At 43.9% G+C, this 21,527-nt stretch overlaps 1 protein-coding gene across 1 annotated transcript in view; it reads right to left on the bottom strand.

Moving 5' to 3' along the window:
* Positions 1–12,806, bottom strand: part of RNF217 (ring finger protein 217) — a 54,314-nt gene extending 41,508 nt beyond the window's left edge. The window contains exon 1 of the mRNA XM_038131487.1: positions 11,853–12,806. Within this exon, the coding sequence (XP_037987415.1) occupies positions 11,853–12,488 (636 nt within the window). The 5' untranslated portion in view covers positions 12,489–12,806. The remainder of the gene's footprint in view (positions 1–11,852) is intronic.
* Positions 12,807–21,527: the final 8,721 nt, after the last annotated feature.

Raw genomic sequence — 21,527 nt, 5'->3', positions numbered from 1 at the left:
TTGAGAGCTATTTCTCCTAAAACCCACGTGACATGCTTGACTTTACCTTCCATACAAACAAAACAATGCCAGATACAGATCACTGTTTGAAGCGTGCTGCAAGCAGGTACCCATTGAGCATTACTAAGTATTTTACTGTTTTCAATGGTCAAGAAAAAAGTAACCCCAGACAATAAAACTCTTCTACCTCATTGGACTCCAGCTTCTCATCAAAGTGCACTGAGAAGCACAGGCAGCCTTACCATCTAACGGGGCCAATTCAGCACACAGTGGGGCCACATAGAAAGCCTTCTTCTGAGAGTACTGAAGGTGCTGGCTTTGCAAACTGCTCTGATACTGCACCTTTCTTCCCAATTTCAGAGACTGGAAAGATGCTCCCAAATCTCTCTCTCCAATAGAGGCCCACACTGGTTTCGAGTAATTCATTGCAATTTTTAGAGTTTTGTGTTGTGCCAAAAATTCTTGACAAGCGCCTACCCAAATTACAACCTCTTGCATTTAGACAGAACAGTTAATTCTTCTCCCAGTTCTGCTTATGCTCAAGTAAAGAGTTCTGCATCTGCACAACAGTTCTTTTCTCCTTGCAGTACTCCTTGGTTCCATTTTTCTTAAACCTGATTTATTTGGTTTACATCACCTGGTTTGTGGGGGGTAGTGTTGGGGGGGAGGTATTACTAGAGTGGCCTCTGTAAGAAGCTGCCAGAAGCTTCCTCCATGTCCAGCAGAGCCAGTCCCTGGTGGCTCTAAAGACGGATGTGACACTTGCCAAGGCTGGGCCCATCAGAAATGGTGGTAACACCTCTGGGTAACAGATTTAAACAAGAGAAAAATAAGTTGTTGTGCAGCAATTGTGGCCAGAGAAGAGCAGAGTGAGAATATGTGGGAGGAACAGCGACACCACGGTCAGTGCAGAAGGAGGGGCAGGAGGTGCTCCAGGCACCAGAGCTGGGATTTCTCTGCAGCCTGGGTTGCAGACCATGGTGAGTCAGGCTGTGCCCCTGCAGCCCATGGAGCTCCACAGCGATGCAGAAATCCACCTGCAGCCCACGGAGGAGATCCACGCTGGAGCAGGTGGATGCCTGAGAGGAGGCTGTGACCTGGTGGAGACCCATGGAGAGAGGGGCCTGTGCTGCAGTAGCAAGTCCTTGGGGGACTGCACCCTGTGGAAGTGTGACCCATGCTGCAGCACTCTGAGGAGGATTGTTGCCTGTGAGATGGACTCAGGCTGGAGACGTTTGCAGAAAACTGTCTCCTGTGGAGGGAGCCTACGGTGCAGCAGGGGAAGAGCTCCTCTCCCTGAGCAGAGGGAGAAACTCCTGATGCGATGAACTGACCATAATCCCCATTTCCTGTCTCCTAGCTCCCTGGGGTAGGAGGGAGAGCTGCGAAGGAGGGAGGGGTGGGGAGATGGCATTTTAAGGGTTTATTTTACTTATTATCCTGCTCTGATTTTGTTAGCAATAAAATTTAATTATTATCTATAATTTGATTCTGTTTTTCCCATGATGGTATTTGATGAGTGATCTCTCTCTGTCCTCATCTCAACCCCAAGCATTCTCTCCTGTCCAGCTGCAGAGGAGAGACAGAGAGGCTTTGGCAGGTGTCTGGCATCTGGCCAGCATCAACCAACTACACCCAAGACTCCAAATGACGCCTCACCAGATACAAGTGCCTCATTGCTCTCCTCTCTCTACTAGAGCCTCAAATTTCATTCAGGTTTTTAATGGTTTCATCATTATCAGCTGTTTACATCATCTGCCATCATTCACCCAGATCTGCTGTCTCCTACTAACATTCCAACACCTGGACAAGCTCATACTTAAAAAATAGAAATATTCAAAGACCTCTTCCTTGCTCCTTTTCACCATAAGGATAGATAAAATTCTCCTACATGGAAACTCGATACAGAACCAAAATGATAAGCTAGTATCATAAAACTTATCATCTGGTGCCAGCTCATTACTGATGCAATGGCATGGCACTCTTCTCCTGCTCTCTTCTCCTTTCTCCAAGCATCTCAAAGCTGCTCACTAAAAAACATGCTTCTAGCCTGTGAAAGCTGTAGTCACAGCCCAGTGCACAGGCTAGAACTTTTCTAAAAATCGAGATTTTAAAAAGGGGCTCAAAATTTTTATAGGTCAAAAGCAGTACACGTACAGAAACATAAAAAAATCAATTAGAGTGGAAAAGAATATGCTGAAATAGTCATTATTTTGGTTGTCTTCTCCAACAGAAATGTTAGTTTTTTTAACTTATACCAAGAGACTGTGACAAAGTTCAAAAGAACCTTCACTATCAAAATCTAATTATGCATACCATTCTTCCATGACAGTGCCATACCTTGCTCTGTTGTGCATTTTAAATATCACAGTCAATACCAATGAGCATTTTGTATTTCTGCAGAAAAAAAACCCAAACAAAACAAAACACCAAAAAACCTAATGACCCTATCCCCATCCACCAAAAAAAAACCTCAACAAAACACAAAATAACCTATACAATAAAACCCCCAAATTCTTCTGTAATTTTAAATTCTGCATCTTTTCACTTGTTATTCAAACGGATTAGGAACAACAAGAGATTTCCTTTGAGAGCTCTGTGGTGCAGAAAAAAAATTCTCTCAAGAAAATAACAAACATACTTGGCTGAAGCAAACTAAAGCTGTTGAAACAAGCAAGATCAGGAGAGAGGTTCCTCATTTGCAACAATATTCACATGAAAAACTTCACTTGTAAAACTATCTTCAGAATAATCTGTGTTACAAAACACATGAGGATGCTTTAGAATTCAGCTAGTTGAAAGCTCATATGTAATGATGCCACAGGCAGTGGAGACAGGACCAGTGGGTACCAGCCTGGGCTTGACTGGGCACCTCAGAGCTGTGAGCAGCTTGAGTAACTCCTTGGACCCTGCCTGTCCAAGAGCTGTGGGTGCAGATGCACCTTCAGGCACTGGATAAGCTGTAACTTCCGTCTGGATTGTGAAAGAGGAAATGATGCAGCAAAAGGACCAAACTGCAGTCTTGATTTCATCGAGCTCAAATGAAGGCCCCCATCTGCCACCTCTGTGAACATGTCATTTTCAAATGTTTTGGTTTGACAGCTGCCACAGTTGCCAAAACAAACTGCTCAGCTTAGCACTTTACTCAGTACCACCTCGCGGTGAAATAAACATTTGTATATTGTGCATAACACAATCAGAAACTAGGTAAGAATAAATAAGTAAAAAATTACTGTGAAAAGTTACTTTTTAAACAAGATCTTTTTTTCTGATGATGGATCAAATGATGCACAAATACGCACTGCTAGCTAAAATCACTGGATACCATCAGCTTTAGACAAGTTCTCTTTTCTTGACATGGGGAGAAAAAAGAATGAGATCCAGAATTCATTTTACATCCTTAATTTACCAGAAGTGATAGCCTGGCCTTGTCTGACTACCTGTCATGGCTTGGGTGAGGTTCTCATGAAGCATTACACTCTGGGATAATTCAGGTAGGATTTGATGAGTTGCTTTCACTGAAAGAACAACAAATCAAGCCTTGACATGAAATACCTACTTTGCTGAGATAAAAGCACTCAGCGATGTCCATCAGTAACAGCTGCAACTCACTGTAAGGAAGATTTATATCTTACTGACTGGGAAGATGCTAATAATTTAAAATAAGAACTCCAAATAATGTCTTGAAAGAATTGATATCTTCAGAAGCTTGAAAATTACTCTTTAAATGTTACTGATAAATACAACAAAAGCAAGGCTGATTTACTTTCCATTATACAAATGAGTGAAAATTTCTGAGTCTGCTTGATTTCCACTTCCCTTATGTAAGACAAATGGGGACCACCAGACATGTGCATACTTTGAAATATCCAGATTTTAAACTGTATTTCACTTCGGCCACTTTGAGGTGTAGGTGCACCTGTGTATGTCAATATGCATAAATGTCTAACAGAAACAACACTTAGACTGAACTCCAGTGTTTCACAACTCCTTTTCTAACCTCCATATAGATCTGTTCATCAGAAAAAACCATTCTAACACATACATTTTTTAGTTGGTATGCAACACTAGGCATCTAAATACTGTGGGCTATCATTGCTCTTCTGCAGATCCATCCATTCCAAAAAAGTCCAAAGTTGCACATGCTTTCCCATTTTTAACCTGCATGCCATAAAGTTAACTAAACAGTTTCCAAGCTATTGCACAACTGAACTGCACATGCATGTAAAAAAGCACTGTCTTCCAGCAGCTCAGTAAAACACTAACCCATTATTTTCCTGGAAGTTCTATACTTTAAACTGTGTTTAGAATCCTTACTATTTTTTTTTCTTTTTTAGGGCTAGATTTATTTCCTGCCTACCTCCATCCAACAGGAAACCAGAAGAGAGCAAGTCCCATTTCACTTTCTGGCCACCATTTACCAGAACAACTGCAGCTTTAAATAGAGGCCAAGGATCCACCCTACATGGAGGCCACCAGCCTTCACAATTCCCTTTTGTTTTATGAAAGCTTACCCTGAGCAAGTCCACCTTCTGGAGCAAACCAATTCCTACACGATCACGATGCCCTTCCCATCCCAGCAATCTTCTTCTCCCTTTTCTTCCTTCCTTGTATTGTGTGAGCAACCCCACAGAGCCACGTCACAGCTGAAACACTTTGGATAGGACTTCCCTTTCCTACAAACTAAAGGGACAGAGTCACTCAGATGCCCATCCCACATCCCCAGGCTGATATACCACCATTCCTACAAGATCAGGAAGCCAAACCAAGTAAACCAGAGAGCTTTGTTGCCATCCATATCATGTTAATGGTAGAAAACAATACACAACGACATAAGGATGACTAAGCTTGAGAAAATAAAACTTTGCCCCTTCTATTTTCCAGTACAAAATCTCATATTGTGTTTGTGCTGTATTTAATAAAAACATCTCTAGGGAAAATGAGTGCTCTGCGGTCTACTTAGCAAGATCGTAGGGAAATGGAAGTGTGATAGACTGGGAAATTTCTTTACCTTTTCATGGACTTCTAATCTAGAAACTGCACAGCCTTTCTCACAATTAAATAAGTAATGAGAGCAACAGCACATCTCAACAAAGCTGTCAGTGAAAATATACATCAATCTCAAATTGAAGCAGTGAGGCAGCATCTAAGGTAAATGTGGACTTGAACATGGAATCTAAGCCATTTCAGGTTTAATTCCAAATCTGGTCTAAACTACTGTTAAACTTCTGACCTTCCGCACTGAAATCCATAAAATTTTCTTCTGAGTAAAGTCTTGAATTTTTCACCCTAATTTTTAACTTCCAAGAAAAATGAATTTCTTTGCCTTACCAAAAATTTTTCAAGTACTTTAAAATGTACTCAAAAGTTAAATAGCCTTTTCATGACAAGGTAAATTTGTCACTTTTTCTAGTATAGAAAAAGTAGTATTTGGCTAACAAAATCTTATAGACAAGGACTTTACTTTCAAAATATAACTCATCAAGAAAGTACTTTAAAAAAAGGAGCAAGAGAAAAAAGCAGATAAAGCATACAGAAAGACAGATCAACCTAGGTGGGTAAGTAATGTACTTCTTCAGGGGGAAGTCTCCAGTTTGAATTCTTTTAAAGAAATTACATCCCTTACACCTCTTAATCATTTTGACAATGTACTGACATCCTGGCCATTTAAAATACATACTTTCCTCGAGCCTGGCTGGTTTAGACAGCAGGAAGCAAGATATTTGTATAAGAAGAAAAGAGGAATGAAGGGCCAAGAGGCCCCAGAGCAGTTGGAAGAACAGTTGCTCTGAGTGGAGAAGCAGTTATGGGGCAGAGGTGAGCTGAAGGCCTTCCCAACCCTCATTTAACTCCTTCATTTCTTTTTTTTTTGGGCAACTAAACACCAACAGTTCAGTTTTCAACTCATTTAATTTCACATTCCCTGGACTGATTCCATACCTGTGCCTGGGAGCTCCTGTGAACAGCTGGTGGAGCATTGGGAGAGAGGGCTTGCAGCAGATGATCTCCTGATGGCTCAGCCTGTCTGCGGTCCCCAAAGCCAGCACCACCCACAGACCAGCGAGGTGCAACACACTGGCTGTGAGAGACAGCTGACAAGGAGGGCTTCTGCTTCATAGAAATAACTGCTTCTGCTTCATAGAAATAACGTTTTCATAATTAGGTCTCAGCCCCAACTAAAACAAAACTGGTTCTCCATCTCCCACTGCAATTTCCCATTCATAGGAAAACTTCACACCTCAATCAACTTTACTGTCAACATCAGCCAACTCATGGTATCACCGTAGCACCCACCATTTACCCTTACCACTCGCTACCAACATCAACAACTTCATGATGCCATTTATCCTCCCCTCAGGAACTCAGGCCTTTCTACATCAGCAAAACCCTTCCTGCAACTGTTTAAACGTGACACCATCTTTTCTATTCTCAGTATCTTAGATCCCAGAGTTTTACTAAAAATGTGGCTGTAGGAACAGCCACTCTCTTCCACTTCACTTCATAACAGCGTGGCTAAGAAACAACAGCCACAATTCCAGCTCTACACCTGTCAGCCAAAGACTTATCCAAACAAGAGGCAGTCATAGCTAGCCACGTAGTAAGCTTGAAGCTACTCCTGCACAGGGAACAAACATACCACGTGCAGTGCTCCTATGCTGACAGGGTACCTAGGCCTACACACAGTGGGAAAACTGGCAGTATTATCATTCAAGAACATTGCTCAAAACTAGTTTTCTTTAAAACTAATTTCAAAGCATTTTCATCAATGCTGGATTTTGTAAACTGTTCCAAACTTAAGTTTTGGCACAAACTGGATTCACCAAGCATTCAAGATGGACTTAAAGTCTGCCATGTATTTTGTCAACTTGAGACTAACTCTCACAATCTTAGAGGTACCTGAGTATCACCCTGAACAGTGACATCTGCCCATGCAGCAGCATTTTGACACAGGTACTGTATACAACACATCAGGAGAACACAACAGACTTTCAGAAGCTGCTTGCTGGAAAAGTCAGAGCAGTAGTTTAGGTGCTCCTGCAGCTATAGGCTGCTTGCATTTGAAGACCAAATCTATCTGCCTTCTTCTCCTTGGGAACATAACCTGCTTACAGTGGCTGAGGCTGCTTATTTGGCTTAGAAAGCCTGTAAACCAGCAGGTTCTTTTCTCCTCCTGCACTTCTCTTCCTCCTTTGGAACCGTCCGCATTCTTGCAATGTCAGCTGGAGGGATGGTTGCATACCCTGCCATCACCTCCTGGTAGGCAATGTGCAGCCATCCCAGCAACTCGGTAGCTGGTGTTAGAGCAAGGTTTTAGATTAATTACCCTTGCAAACACAGAGCTGCTTCTGCACTGAATGACAGTGGCCTTTCTGAGCTCTGGTTTGACTCAGGGCACAAGCAGCTCATTAACCATCAGATGATTCAGCACTTGGTGCCTACATTTCTGCTGGCTGGTTTTCATCAGCAGACTACAGCTTTGAAGATGTATCATTTATATGATACCATCAGACACCTGACGAGACACAGGTGTCAAGACCCTCCAGCTCCAAGCCAGTACTAGTTTTATGTGATGCAGACTGCTCTTCAATTTTCCTCTTCACTATGCAGGTTTATAATCACATTCCCCACAAAAATCCTGACTGTAACAGTCAGCAGCTTTTTTTTCTCCAGCTCTTTCACAAGGAAATAATGCACAGAAAGGAGAGGGGTCAAAAAAAAATCTCAGGTCACAGAGAGAGAAAGACTGAGGTCCTGAGCAGAGGGAAGATGATCTCCACATTTCATGCTCAGAGGAAAGAAGGATTGTTGTCCCACCAAAGCTAACCATGCACAAAACGCTGTCAGGTGCAGTCCCTCCCCACCCCCAACCATCCCTTCTGATTTACTCATGGCTACTAATCTCATTAGAGTTCCTATAATTAAAGCACCATAAAATCTGATGAAGAATACAGTATGTTGTTTAAATTAACTCACACAAAGTCTTATACTATAAGAATGACTACTCCAAAAGAGTTACAAGATTTACAAAATAAAGCCTCACTAATGAGCACAGCATCAAAACTGGATTATCAAGTTTCCCTATTTGCATGTAGAAAAAGCAGGCACTGAGGTTTCTATAAAACTTTTGCAGCCATTTTATAGGAAAAGTGAAATGCTCCCTCTTACATAAAAATACAAGCAGCCCAGAGTGGCTAGGTAGCGAATCACTTTTTTAGCAAACCTCAGTATGCACAGTTTCTGAAATAATCTGGGGTTGGTGCCATGTTTAATGAAGAGAAAGATGGGAAGTGAAGGAATTGAAGGAGATACAGATGTAATATTACACCTGTGAGATTAAGTGTCCTGGTTCTTGCTTCCCTATCCCAAGTTTGTATCCTGGATGACAGAGTGCAGAAACCCACAGCTTCCAGCTGAATGGGAAATGGTTCTTCCTCACTTTTGATCCCAACCTCACTCAAAACATACCTGAGAGTCCATGGAGGGAGAACACTGGCCTTTCAGACAATCACACCCTTCAACCTCACCCATTAAGCATAACAAACAGCTCTGGGCTACATCAATTCCTGGGGACAGGGCTTGCTGGAACCTGACTCAGGCTCTGTGGGATCCACAACAGATCCTGAGCTCCACACAACCTCTTCCACCACAACCCATTACCCATATACATCAATTACCACATCATCAATTTCTTTGAGTCAAAAAAGATGGTCACAGATTTTTTTTTGGTGAATTGTAGATCAACTGGTCATATTCAGACCCCGAAGAGCCCCAAGTGCTCCGTGACTATCAGGATGTGAGACGGAATATCTAAACTGAGGCAGAAGTAACGTTACATGATTTCCCAAAGTCAGGCTCCAGATCAGCCTGGGCATTCCAGGCTCGCCTGCTAAGCTTCTGCTCCAGCCACTAAATCTTTGAAAGGGATTATGCAGCAAGGTGCCAGTGATAAGACTGGACTTGACCTCTAAGGACCTTCAGATGCTACACTCATTTTCCAGCATGATGAGCAACAACTCTGCAGCTGGAGTATTTTCATCTGGCATTCCTTTTAAGAATATCTAAAACTTGGGTTGATTTTCTTATCTATAAAGGGCTTGAAGGCAGAAGTTCTGATACTCTTATATTTGCATAGAAGAAAGCAGGGTGCATTAACAGAGTTTTTACTTTGCTACTCCATTAAACATTATTTCAGGAATCACAATGAAGCTATCATGAAGAATACAGCGTTCTTCAGTGAGAGAACACACACAGACATCAAAGGCTACACAAATTATTTTAAGTGCTATGCTTCTGCCAACATATTCTACATTTTCAGCATGAGAGACCACTCCTCCAGAGATGTAGAGTCAGCCAGGGCAGAGATTACTATTTCTCTGACAAGAAAACCAGATCTAAACTATTCACAATGCTGCTTGGCTTTTTTTTTTTCAATTGTTTTTTTGTTTGTTTTCAATTTTAGGTACATTCTTAAATCAGGCTGATCATAGCCAAAAGTAAGATCTTCTAAAATTTTCAAACAAAACCAGCTTTTCAGCATTTATACCTTTTGAACTTCTCATAAATTTTCCTTTTAATTTCCTAGAAAAAATGCAAAGTCTCAAGGATGAAAGGTAACTTGATTTCTAACCTATACTGGCTTTTCACTCATCCTTCCCAGAAATTCTTCTAACATAACTGACACGGAGATGCCTTTCTCCCCAGGATGACTCACAGGGTCCTTCCACAGCACAAAGGAAAGAGAGATCACTTCTTGTTCTTCTTGAAGAAATATCGCATTCTTGTCCTTTTCAAAAAGGAAGATAAGGGAAGAACACATTGGACTGTTATTTGTTGCATTTTGTTTCACTTTTCCCTAACAAATTTATCAAGCAGCTAAAATTCTGCCTGGTCATAAAAGCATCTGTAACAACATGTGCTCTGTGAATCTCACTCCTCAAGATGAGCATCCCTGCCCCACCTTTAAAGCACAGCAGTTAAGTACCCATATGGCTATGTGCCATATGGGTACCTTTCACCAGCTGCTGGGACCAGCTTTGCAGGTGCTTAGCAATAGTAGGGGCTTCCTTGAAGGGCATCCTGCGTACACATCCAAAACCTGGCCAACGCTAAACCCACTCCATAGCACATATACCTGCTTCCTAGGCCAGACAGCTATTTCAGCCACCAAGCTGCGGCTTCCTTCTCCAAGAGTTCAGCCTAAACCAGGCAGAAGAGTTCTTCAGTACAGCTTTAGATACCAGATCATGTAAGTTCCATTACATCACTATAAACTGCAGGCACCTGCAGAACATGGGGAAGATCACCCTGACATCACAACACTCGTCAATTTCGAGCTTAAATGAAAGTCAATACACTGACATATGACCTCAGCGGCAGATATCAAAGCAGCACAAATGTGTACTGACAATATAATCTAAAATCTTAGTGAGAATTTGCAGTCTATCACTTATCTACAAATCAAATCATTCTGTGCATGAAGTCTCAAGAAGGCTTATTAAGTGTTCCTGAGTTTCAGTGTTACAGGAAACACACAAAACATTAACTCTGACCATCCAATCCATCAGTTCCCAAGTAAAGCCCTTCACTGTTATCTAAACATATCTAAACAAGATCATAAAAACGCTACTGAGTTTACTATTAGCCAAAACAAATGCTACCAGCACCAGCAAATGCTACATAGGCTACCAGGGTCCAGAGAGGAGCAACTTGCACTTCACGTGCAATTTCCAAGCAGTGAAATGTACTCTGGTCAGAAGAGGCCTGTCAACTATTTATGGATTGCAGGGGTAACTGTAATCATCCACTCCTTCCCTACACGTACAGCCCAGCAGGAGCACAAACTGCTCCAGTACAGCACCAAACCCCAAATAGGTGAAAAAATTCATTCCACCAACAAACTAGCACATTTCCACCAGGGACATCCTAAAAGCTTCTGCTGAATAAAAGCATAAAGGTGGTAAGCAAAGGGTTTAGTTGATTTTGGTTTTCCCATCTACACCATACTTCTCCCATTGTTCTTCGTGTTTAGGGTGTCACAACACTAGCAGAAGAAACACACAAATATTCAGTGGTGCTAAACTAAATACAGAAAACATCAGCGAAGACAGAGCTTAGTTATAAAGCTGCAGATTTCGGTTTGAAACAGCATTGTGACTGACAAAGCAGTGATGAACATGTAAGCACCCTATATGCCAGCTATCTGCCAGGATGAGCAGCTGCCTGCCCAGGATGGAAAAGTTGTGTTTACAAATTTTTTCCTCCAAAGAAGTTATTGTTTATTAACTGCAATATTGTTTATTAACTGCAATTGTTCAATAACAGTCACACACACACTATTTTAAGCCAGCATAACTGGTGCAACACCAAACGCGATGTGTCCTGCCAGTAGCAGGCCGAGCGGCTGCACCAAGGGCCCGAACATAAAGCGGGCAGAAGGCAAAACCCCCCGCTATAGGAGCCGCTTCGGAGGCGGCTGCCAATGCTCCCAAACTCCGCTCCTTATCACTCCTTGGCCGCCTCTTAAAAAAAAAACAAACTGGTGCCGCCGGTCGGGTAACAGCAAGAGTTTGAGATTGCAAAGGGAAGATTCTTATAAAGACGGCAAGAGCCTAAAAACGCATTAGCGACCAGCCTGACTACCCGCGTACGACCGCGCGGAGCAGCGCGTCGGGAACGGGCGGTCGCTGAATCCGCAGCTCGCACGCAGGTGGCGGCCGAACGCGTTCCGTACGGGACGGGAAAAGCTCCCTCTCCCTCCGCACCTCACGGCCCGGCCCGGCTCGCCGGGCTGCCCCGAGCACGCTGCGGCCACAGTCCCCCAGCACACCCCGGCTGCGCCCGCTGGGAAGTACCTGGGAGCTGAGGTACCGCCGGAGGCACTCCTCGCACACCGCCTTCTTGCAGCAGGACAGGGGCTTGATGGGCTTCTCCTCCAGGCACACCCGACAGCTCAGCACCAGCAGCGGCCCGAACTCGCCCGCGATCAGCCCGGAGAAGGGCTCGGGCAGCAGGTACAAGTCCACCACCTCGATGCTACCGCCGGACGACAGCGGGTCGTCGCCCGACACCACCCCGCGCCGCACGGGGGGCTGCCCCACGCCCGAGCCGCCGCGGGGGGAGCCGGGGGCCGCCACCGGCCGGTCATTCTCCACGCAGTAGACGGTGCAGTACACGTGCCGCCGGGGGGGGCGGCGGCGGCCGCTGCCTCCCTCCGGCCCCTCCTCCGCCGGGGCCGCCGGCTCCCCCGAGCCCGGCGGCTGCTCCGGCCCGGCCGCCGCCTCCGCCTCCTCTTCGGCTCCTCGCAGCTCCGGGCCGGCGGAGGCCGGCGGCAGCTCTCCGCCTCGCCCCGGCTCGGCCGCCCCGCCGCCCGGGACCGCCTCTCGCGGCGAAGGCGGCTCGTCCGGGCCGGGCTCCCGCGGGTCCCCGACCGGGCTCGGCGGCGCGGCGGCCGCCCGCGGGGTGCTCAGCGAGCTCTGCTGCTCCCCCATCGCCGCCCGCCGCCGCTCCTTCCCATCCAGCCGCCTCCCGGCCCCGCTTCTGCTTCCGGGTCCCGAGCCCCGCTGCGCCGAACCCCGCGCTGCCCGCCTGCCCGCCCGCGGGAGCTGACCGCGGCCGCCCGGTCTCCCCGCCGAGGGGCTGCGGGCGCGGGGGAGGGAGCGGCGGCAGCGGCGGGCGCCGCTCCGGTCAGCGCCGCCCGCGGGCTGCCGGCCCGAGCCCGACCCCCATGCCGGGGAGGACGCGGGCAGCCTCCCCTGGTGCCGCGGGGCAGCGCGCCCGGCCGCGCCCCGCAGCCGCCCCGGCCCGCCCCGCGCGTCACCGCCCCCCGCCCGCGGCGGCCGCCCCGCCGGGCACGCCCGCCTCCCCCGCCCCGGCCCGCCCCCGCCCGCGCTGACGCAGCTGCTCGGCTGCGCCCCTCATTGAGCCGTAAACACTGCGAGGCTGCCCGCACGCCAGCGCCCGGCATCGGCACCGCGAGCCGCTCTGTCCTGGGCCCCAGGTTCCCTCCGACGTGTGCCGGTACCTGCGGCCCGGCCGCAGAGTAATGTCCTCTGACTAAATGGTGAGAACCCGATTAAAAACCAGCCCCGAAGGAAAAAAATTCTGGTGAGCATCATCGACTCGACTGTGAGAGCCACGCTCTAACATCAAGGCAATAGAGTGACATTCACAAAAGTAATTGAAACTGTTAGCAACAGGAGTATCCACACAGGTCCAAAACGGGATTTGCTTCTTCAAGTACTGACGGGGATCAGGGGGATGCATGGACATTCTGCTCCAGAGTTGGCCAGTATGCCAGTGCCTCTGCTTGAAGATGGTATCTCCAGGCCTTGACATCATCATTTACATCATCACATAGGGAAGATGTCATGGAACTGATGCTGCAGCAACTGAGTACCTTACCCTGGATTGTGCAGTTTCCATTCCATTTGTGTTACTCAGAGGTTAATTAGATGCTCTGCTTGAGAGGACATGGTGTTTGACTTAACTAGAGTGAGAGAAGGAGGTCTGCAAGTTGGGAGATGACAGTCAGGGACATCATGGCTGTCTGCATGTCAGAGCTCATGATCTCAGGCTCATGCAGGGAGCAGCTCTGTGTGTTTGCCTGGCTCTGTGTTTGAGCTCAGCAGCGCAGCTGCTCAGCTGCCGTGTCCTAGGGTGCAGGGCATTGAGGACACTGTATGTGGCCCGTCCAGCTTTTGGTTCCTGTGTGACCCTGAAGTACACATGCTCTCTGGGAAGGAGCTGAGCCTCCCAGAAATCCGCACAGGGTGGCTGAAGGCTGGCAGTGGAGGCACTGCAGGCTCTGTGTAGCAACTGGCAACAGCTGCTGGCTTGGGGGGGCTCTTCGACCTGGAAATGCTGTATTTCTTGCAGACCCAATTAGATGTGAAAGTCAGTGGGTATGAATTTGTGCAATGTCAGACTATAGTTACCCTTCCAGGAAAACAATGCAGGGGAATTATTTCTTTTAAACAATATATATAGCTTTTCTTAGTTGAGCCTTTAGGGATTATGATCCCAAAGCTTACTTTGAAAATACTCCATGTAGAGCTTCTAATGATTGAATAAACATTAGAATTTTCTACAGGTCTACTGTTGTGATGCACTGAATGGTTGTTTGGATGTTCTGCACTGGGTGTTATGTTGCATGAAACGAGCTCCCCTTCCCCTCGCGTGGTTTGTTCCCTTTGTGTTCCTTTGGTGGGGTGGTCGGTCCCTTGTGGCTCCTCCCTTCGCTCCTCCTTACTGGCTGCAACCTTCTGTCCCCGCCTCCCATTCCCCAGGTATAAATGTCCCTTGGGTTTGGATGTCGGCCTCTTTTTTCATGTGGATGATCTCCGATGCTGATGTCCCTTTCCAGCTAATAAAACAGGACATCAGAACCACGTGGAGAAAGAGCGCTTCTCGTCCTTTGCTTCGTCTATGTAGGATCCGTGCTGGCCTAAATCCCAAACTAGCCGGGGGGATTTACAGCCCGAAACCCACGGGTTCCTTAGTCTACCACTTAAGTACTTGGAACTTCAAGTGAAAACTAGAAAGATAGCACCATTGCAAGAACCAGAGCGTTGCTCCACTGTTAATTCGGAAATGTGTGTGCTAAAGCGCAGCAGGGGAAAAGGGTCCTTCAGGAATTCAGGATGGCAATGATAATCATCCTTAGCTGAGGGGAAGCATGAAGCAAATAGGAGTTACAGAATTGCCTGTTCCCTACTAGCCTATGGTCTAAGGATGGGAAGTTTAGTGGCCTGTGCCTAGCCATGGGTCCTGCTGGTCCTGGCTGTGAAGAGTGAGCAGATGTGCCAGCCCAGCTGTTCCCAGGGTCCCCCATTTTATCTGGGATTGTAGGATTTGCCCTGGCCTTGGCTGGTATGCGGCCTCCAAGGGGACTCTCCCACTTTTTAACAAACATATCAACCAACTCTTTGCAACAAGTCTTTGCCATATTCTGTATATATTCTCTCAGGCGTATTGAAAAAGTACGAAATTATACAGTAGTAGACAGAAAAAAATACAGGCTTGAGATAAACATAACCTGACCTGACTTAAGGCCTTTCCCACCGTGCCTTTACACAGACTCATACTTGAATGACATTAAGGGAGAATCTTCACAAAAAGCCTGCCCTAGCCTCCCACCAGCCCCAACAATCTGACAAAATAGGATTTTAATTCTGCAAGAGAGCTGGTGAGAGAAGGAGCGGTCAGCGAGGGCTGCTGGTTCTGTTGCACAGCTGGTGGGTGCCTGGGTGCACAAAGCAGGAGTCCGTACAGGGATGAATGTGTGGATCCCAAAGAGGCTGCCCTGCTGCTGACAGGCTGCATGATGTGTCCTGGGCTGTTGCCCAGGTTTTGAGAAACCACGAGTCAGATTTGCATCCAGAATGAGTCTGTTGCTAAAACCTTCTTGGTTTAAAATGTGATTTTAGATCCACACATTTTACACTCTCTGTAGAGCGTGTCTAGCCTTACGGAAGATATTAGAAAGATAGCAGCACTGCTGGATTTGCATAAGATAACAGGTTAAAATAAATTATCCTACAGAGATAAACCTTTTTATCACCAAACTGTTTGGTTTACAAGAACTTCTTTATGTTTGAGCACAGTTGTGTAGAACTGAGCCTAGTTGCTTGAAAAATGACTTTTCTCCCTGTGATGTACTGCCAAGTCAAACTCCACAGAGATTCACACATTTGAACTCTGCAAATGAAGTATGAAGAAGCAGCTGGCAGGGCATTAATTATTTGTGAGACATCCCTGGTTTTGGAAAGCTCTATACAGTGTTGTCCACCAGAACCTAGATTTCCTTATCTTTGGGATTGTAGCAAATTCCATAATACTTTTCTTCTCTGTTGAATAAAATTAGAGGGCTTGGTTTGAATAGATGTGTTTAGGGCTAGTCCTTTTATTCATGCCTGATTTTAAAGTTCCACAGCTTAGAACCAGGGGAGACACTTACAGTTTCAAACAATGAAAGTAATTGACTGCTGCTGTTCTAGTAATGCCCGAATTTGGGATTGTTTTGGGGTTTTTATTATTATTGTTATTAATTATTCACACTGAACAAAGAGGTTGTGATGGCTATTGCATCAATTAATTACACTTTTCCAAATTTGTAAAATTTTCCAGAGTACTACCTAAGAATCTCTACCCTTGTTTTCTCTCAATTCCTTCTCTCTTACCTTCCTTTCTATCCTTTAATCAAAGAGCACAAGCTTACATAAAATTTCAGCAATAGAAAGTACTGGGCTATGCAGCATATAGGCAGACTGCAGAACTCATTGCTACACACAGTCACAAAAGCAATTCTGTAATGAATTAAAAGACTGATTAGATACTTTCAGCAATACAATAGAGCTAAAGCAGTCCGTGCTGTTTGTGTCATATATTTATCTGTGTGTATACTTATATGTGATAGGAGGATTTAATTTCCCAGGGCTGTGATTCCTGGGACTTCTTGAAAATTACTTTTACTAAAAATAATTAATGTTTTTAGGATAAGTAATTAACATTCATTCTTCTGGGCTTATGCTGATAGCCTCTGAGGAATGTGAAGCCTTCTTTTTTATGTAGTAAGTAACTGGCAGTATGGTACTGGGTCATTGGGTGCAGAACTTACTTTTTGAGGAGGGTTCTTGGGCTTCATCTTGTGAGGTGGAAGATACACGTATGTTTTACAGAAAGTGTAGGTTAGAAAAAGGCATGCACTAGAATAATTTCTTATGAGCATCCTAATTAGATCAGGAAGAATGACTGTGTGCCTAGTTTAATTGTTACAGTATTTATTTTGAAAACAGTCTGTGCCATTATTTTTATCTAGCACTATGGAAACAACCTTCAAAACATAACTGTGTATCTTACACATTCCTTAAACATATCAAACATACTACCTATGATACTTACTGCCCATATCTGGGTTAAGGAGAGAAAATGCTTTTCTAGAATTTATGGATCTTTCCAAACAGATCTTATCAATATCTCAAGTCATATTTTAAAGGGCACTTAGAACCTTGATGCATCCTCCTTAACTGCTTCTCTTGTTTTGGAATTATTAATTCTACACACTTCTTCAACGTCCTTTTTTACACTTGCAACACTGCTTTTATTTTCTTGTTTTTGTGCCTGCATCACTAATTTTTAGTATGTTTATCCTTTTTCCTATCACATCTTCACTTCCTGAAATTATCACAAATATCTGTATTTAGCCTCTCTACAGCTTTGTACAGAGACTCATGTCTGCCTTTGTGTTCTGGATGTTGCTGGATCCAGTTTCCCACTGGAGGCTAAACCAACCAGAAACTTAAGCTGATGGAAATTACTTCCCTCTCCTTCTCACTCAAATCTTTTATTCTTCCAAGATTTTCTGACCACATTATGTCCATTATGTCACCCGGAGTTCATAAATCAGGAATCACTTTCATCTTCAACAAATGCAAAGAACCACTTGAGTGAAGCAGGAAACTTACTTTTCATAGAACAGGAGTATATATTTTCAAGTTCTTGAGGTTAAAACTGAGAAACTGAGCTAGGAATCTCATGACCGTGGCTTGCTTCCCCAGGTGAACTTATTCACTGTTAGTCCCAAAAGCACACCAGATTCAAGCTACACTCCATGTATCCCACAATCACTGTTTTTTTCCTTAACAGGCAACACCCAAATCATTTATCAGCATTAATCTGGAATGAAATGCCTCGATGCACAGCCTGGGTGCAATGCAGTCGTTTTGGGGAAGCAGGAGTTATTTACCACCATCAGCTGCAGTACAGCCATGAGACCATGCTAAATTACATCAGCATTTTAAGACTCTCCCAAAGAAAGAATCCTTCATCACTGCATTATTTTATTATTATTTCTTTGAATTTGTTTATGTAGTAATAGTTGGCTACAGGATTACCTGACAACACCACAGTGAGAGTAAATTCTGCTGAAGGGCAAGTGTATTTTATAGCTATTATTGCTTTCATTAACTATGCAGAATGACACACAAATAGAATGTTTTTTTAAAATAAAGACTTAGCAGCTATGTTTTTGAAAATATTGTGAGTCATTCTCTGATGTGCAAATTGCTATCTTTTCCTTCTTAGCTTCAGGCCTGAAAAGCAGTTGAACAATTGTTAAAACAATTGTCTACCCTTATTACTGGATTATCAAATTGTGCTTTTCTCATTTTGTACTAGAGGGGTTTTTTGCAATGCAAATAATTTAAAAGGATTTCAGAAAAAAAAAAAAAAAAAGTGAAAGTAATTAACCTGATCAGACATTGGGGATACATAGAGCTGTTCAAATCAGCTATTTTTTAATTATGCTGCTTTGCCTCTTAAAGCCAAATTTCAGAATGCTTTTGAAGACTTCCTTAAGTTCATCTCTGAAATTCAACAACCCCCACTGTTATCAGCAGAGACTCCCATTACACGCTTTGTGACTCCATGGAGACTCACCACGTCTGCACAGGAAGCTGCTGTAACAAGTGGAGCTGCTTTTGCCAGCCAGGCAGGGATAGGCAGTGAGGTCTTGTGGTGAGGGCACTGGAGTGGGGACCTAGGGGGCCCCTTTTCTAATCTCAGCTCTCTTACTGACCAGTCGTGTGACCTCGGATGAGATACTCCTATATCTCTCTTTCCCCTTTTATCCTTTGCCTGTCTCCATTATTTAGACTGTAAGCTGTGTGTGACAAGGAGTGTTGGCAGCTGCAGCACTGAGTGACCCAGTGAATCTCCTGGTCTTGGCTGATGCTCGAGGTACTACTACTGTATCATGGACAAAACAGTCATTTCCTCATCCAGAGTGCCATGTGAAATTAGCTCATTAATAGCACATTTTATAGTTAAAAGTAAAATTACGTATGTTCAGATACTTCTCTCTATTTTTAATTCATTTGACTGTGGAACACCACATTAGTAAGAATATTTCTGCTGGGCTGTAGTCATTACTGAACAGCACTGTGTGTGCTGTGAGGGTTTTATTTGCATAAGCTAACAGCAGGAACTTAACCCACCTTCAGCCTCATGCTCTCTCTGTGTAAGAATGCAGGGATCTAAACATTTTCCCTTCCTCAGATCATGTGTTCAGATTTCCAGTGGGATTTTATCTAGTATACCAGAACAGGTATTTAGTAGGGTATGCATGACAATTACACCAAGGAAAGAAAAGCCAGATTAAAACCCAATTCACTAGCAGGATTGAAATACTGTAATTTCTCTCCACAAATTCATTTTTGGTGCTGCCACAAGAAGTAATGTCTGACTACACTCAGTAAATTCTGCAGAGTGAGATGATGCTGGTTTCATAACATCACAGGTCAAAATACAGATTTTTTTTATGGCCTGGTCCCTAATTTGCAAGTCCCTGTGCTTTCCAGCCTGTAAAGCTGCCTTCACTGTAGAGGTGCCATGATAAAAAAATCTTCTCAGCTAGATAGAAAAAATGAGTCTGAGTTATGACTCTGCGAAATTAAAGTGGTGATATATTGATTATACGCTCAATTGATTATTCTATAGATAGCTTGACTGCAGTGGGGATTGAGAAGCATCAAAAATGGAAACAGGCAAGACAGCAAATTGCCTTAACAAAACTTAATACTGAACTTGCTGCTGCACAGATCCAGTGTGTGACACAACACAATGTCAGGAGCCATGTCTTTTCTGAATTGCTCCTCAGACACAGCAATTAACAGGGAATTAGTTAAATGATTTCCTTGAAAGGTAATTTCAATATTTTTGCTATGGACTGTTTGTTTTCATGGAGTATTCTTGGCTTGTCCACACTCTAATCTAAAGGTTTATTCTTAAAGCCTTCTTTGCGTACGTTGAAAAAGTTCTTGCTAAATGGAAAATGGCATGTATTTTACCTTAGGAATTGCTGTGTGCAGCTGAAAACCACACTCTTGTACATGTGTGAGTAATGAGTCTTCACACAACCTCATGAATCTTTTTGCACATAGTACTCAACAATGTTGAAAAAACTGTTCCTAGAAATCTTTTCCTATAGTCTCTTATCTAACATGTCTTGTTTTAAAAAAGGCAGCAATGATACTATTAGAAAGTGCTGGCCAGCTAGAACAATCTACAGACTGCAATGGAAAACTGTTTTGAAAGAAAAGTTCAGCTAGGAACCTGATAAATATAGGTGAAAAATGGTTTGCACTCTCCCTTCAGAAGCTGTTTCTTAGTAGCTATTTTGGACACAGCATTGGTACATCATGCCCCAACAACAAGGTCAGCTGTGTGGTTTGCAGATTAAGTCCTGAATGGAAATGCCAGCACAATCCCTGGTGTAATAAAAGGGCATCAGTAAACTTCTTATCCTAGGGAAGCCTGACTTGGGGGAAAAAATGTAACATTTGAAGATACTGTCTGGGCAGAAAACAAAATCCTTAGATTGTCAGAGTGGAATCTGAGACTGCTGGCAAGCCAAAGCTGCAGTGAAAGCCTTGCACTTTGTTTTGTGGTTCTGGTATGCTTATCAGCAACATTAAAAGTCAGAAATGCCAAGCTATCACAGGAGCCTTCCCAAGGAGCCACTCACGTGGCTGTCTGCTGGGAAATCAGCTGTTGTGGTGGGTTCTTGTTACATGAGTTTCTGAGGACGAGAACCAAGCCTAACTTATTTGATGCAGCTGCAGAGCACTAAGAGGAAAAGCATTGATTTCACTTTAAACCTCAGACAAACTTGTAGAAGATTGCTGGAGAAAATTCTCACCGTCATGTTCTTCAGTGCCAATCATAAGTTTCATATGAGCACTGGAAGGTTTTATAAAGAAATAGTAAAAAGAATTGCAACAGTGCTCTTTCTTTTAATTAGATTAGGAGGTATCTGGCTACTTAGGATTGCTTGATTTAGTGTGATCTCACCTGCTACATAGAGTGATTTGATCTGCTTATAAGAGAGAGCATAAAAATAAAGAGGAGGGCAACTGTGTAGTTGCAATCAGATTTGTCTTTTAAGTTTTTGTTGCCTATAAACTTTTTGGCATGTGAAAAAGTCTAATGCTAGAAGGCTACTGATTAAGCAATTAATATGTGGAACAGCTGTAGGCATGCTTTATTCTGTGGATACTAATGAAGTGCATCTATTGACTACTTCTTATTTTCCAGTGAAAACATTTATCTGTTGTTCCTTTGGGACGCAACTATAAAGTAAATGGAATATTTTTTCAGCTAAGAATTGATCTGAACATAGCACTAACAGCATGATTTTAGATCAGTGAAATAAAAATGGTGCAGTTCAGAGCTAGTCAAGGTAAAGTGGTTGAGCTTGCACCAATGCCAATGAAAAAATATCCAAAACAAGATGTGTTTATTTAAATAAATTGGTTAACAGTGTATGTTAACATAATGTACTTCTAGATATGGTATTCTCAGTTTCTTTGGTCACATCAACAGTACAATGAATTGGTCTAAAATGTCTAAAATTAACTAAGAATGCACATGTTGAAAAATGGATAAAGCACTTATCCTAATGTTGTGTAATATTATTGTTTGAAGCACATTACATTGCAACAGAAGTAGTATACATGTAAAATATGGATGAA

This window comes from Motacilla alba, chromosome 3 (assembly GCF_015832195.1).
Source record: "Motacilla alba alba isolate MOTALB_02 chromosome 3, Motacilla_alba_V1.0_pri, whole genome shotgun sequence".
NCBI lineage: Eukaryota > Metazoa > Chordata > Aves > Passeriformes > Motacillidae > Motacilla > Motacilla alba.
Note: the sequence above shows the minus strand (reverse complement) of the source record. Positions and strands in the feature narration are given on the sequence as shown.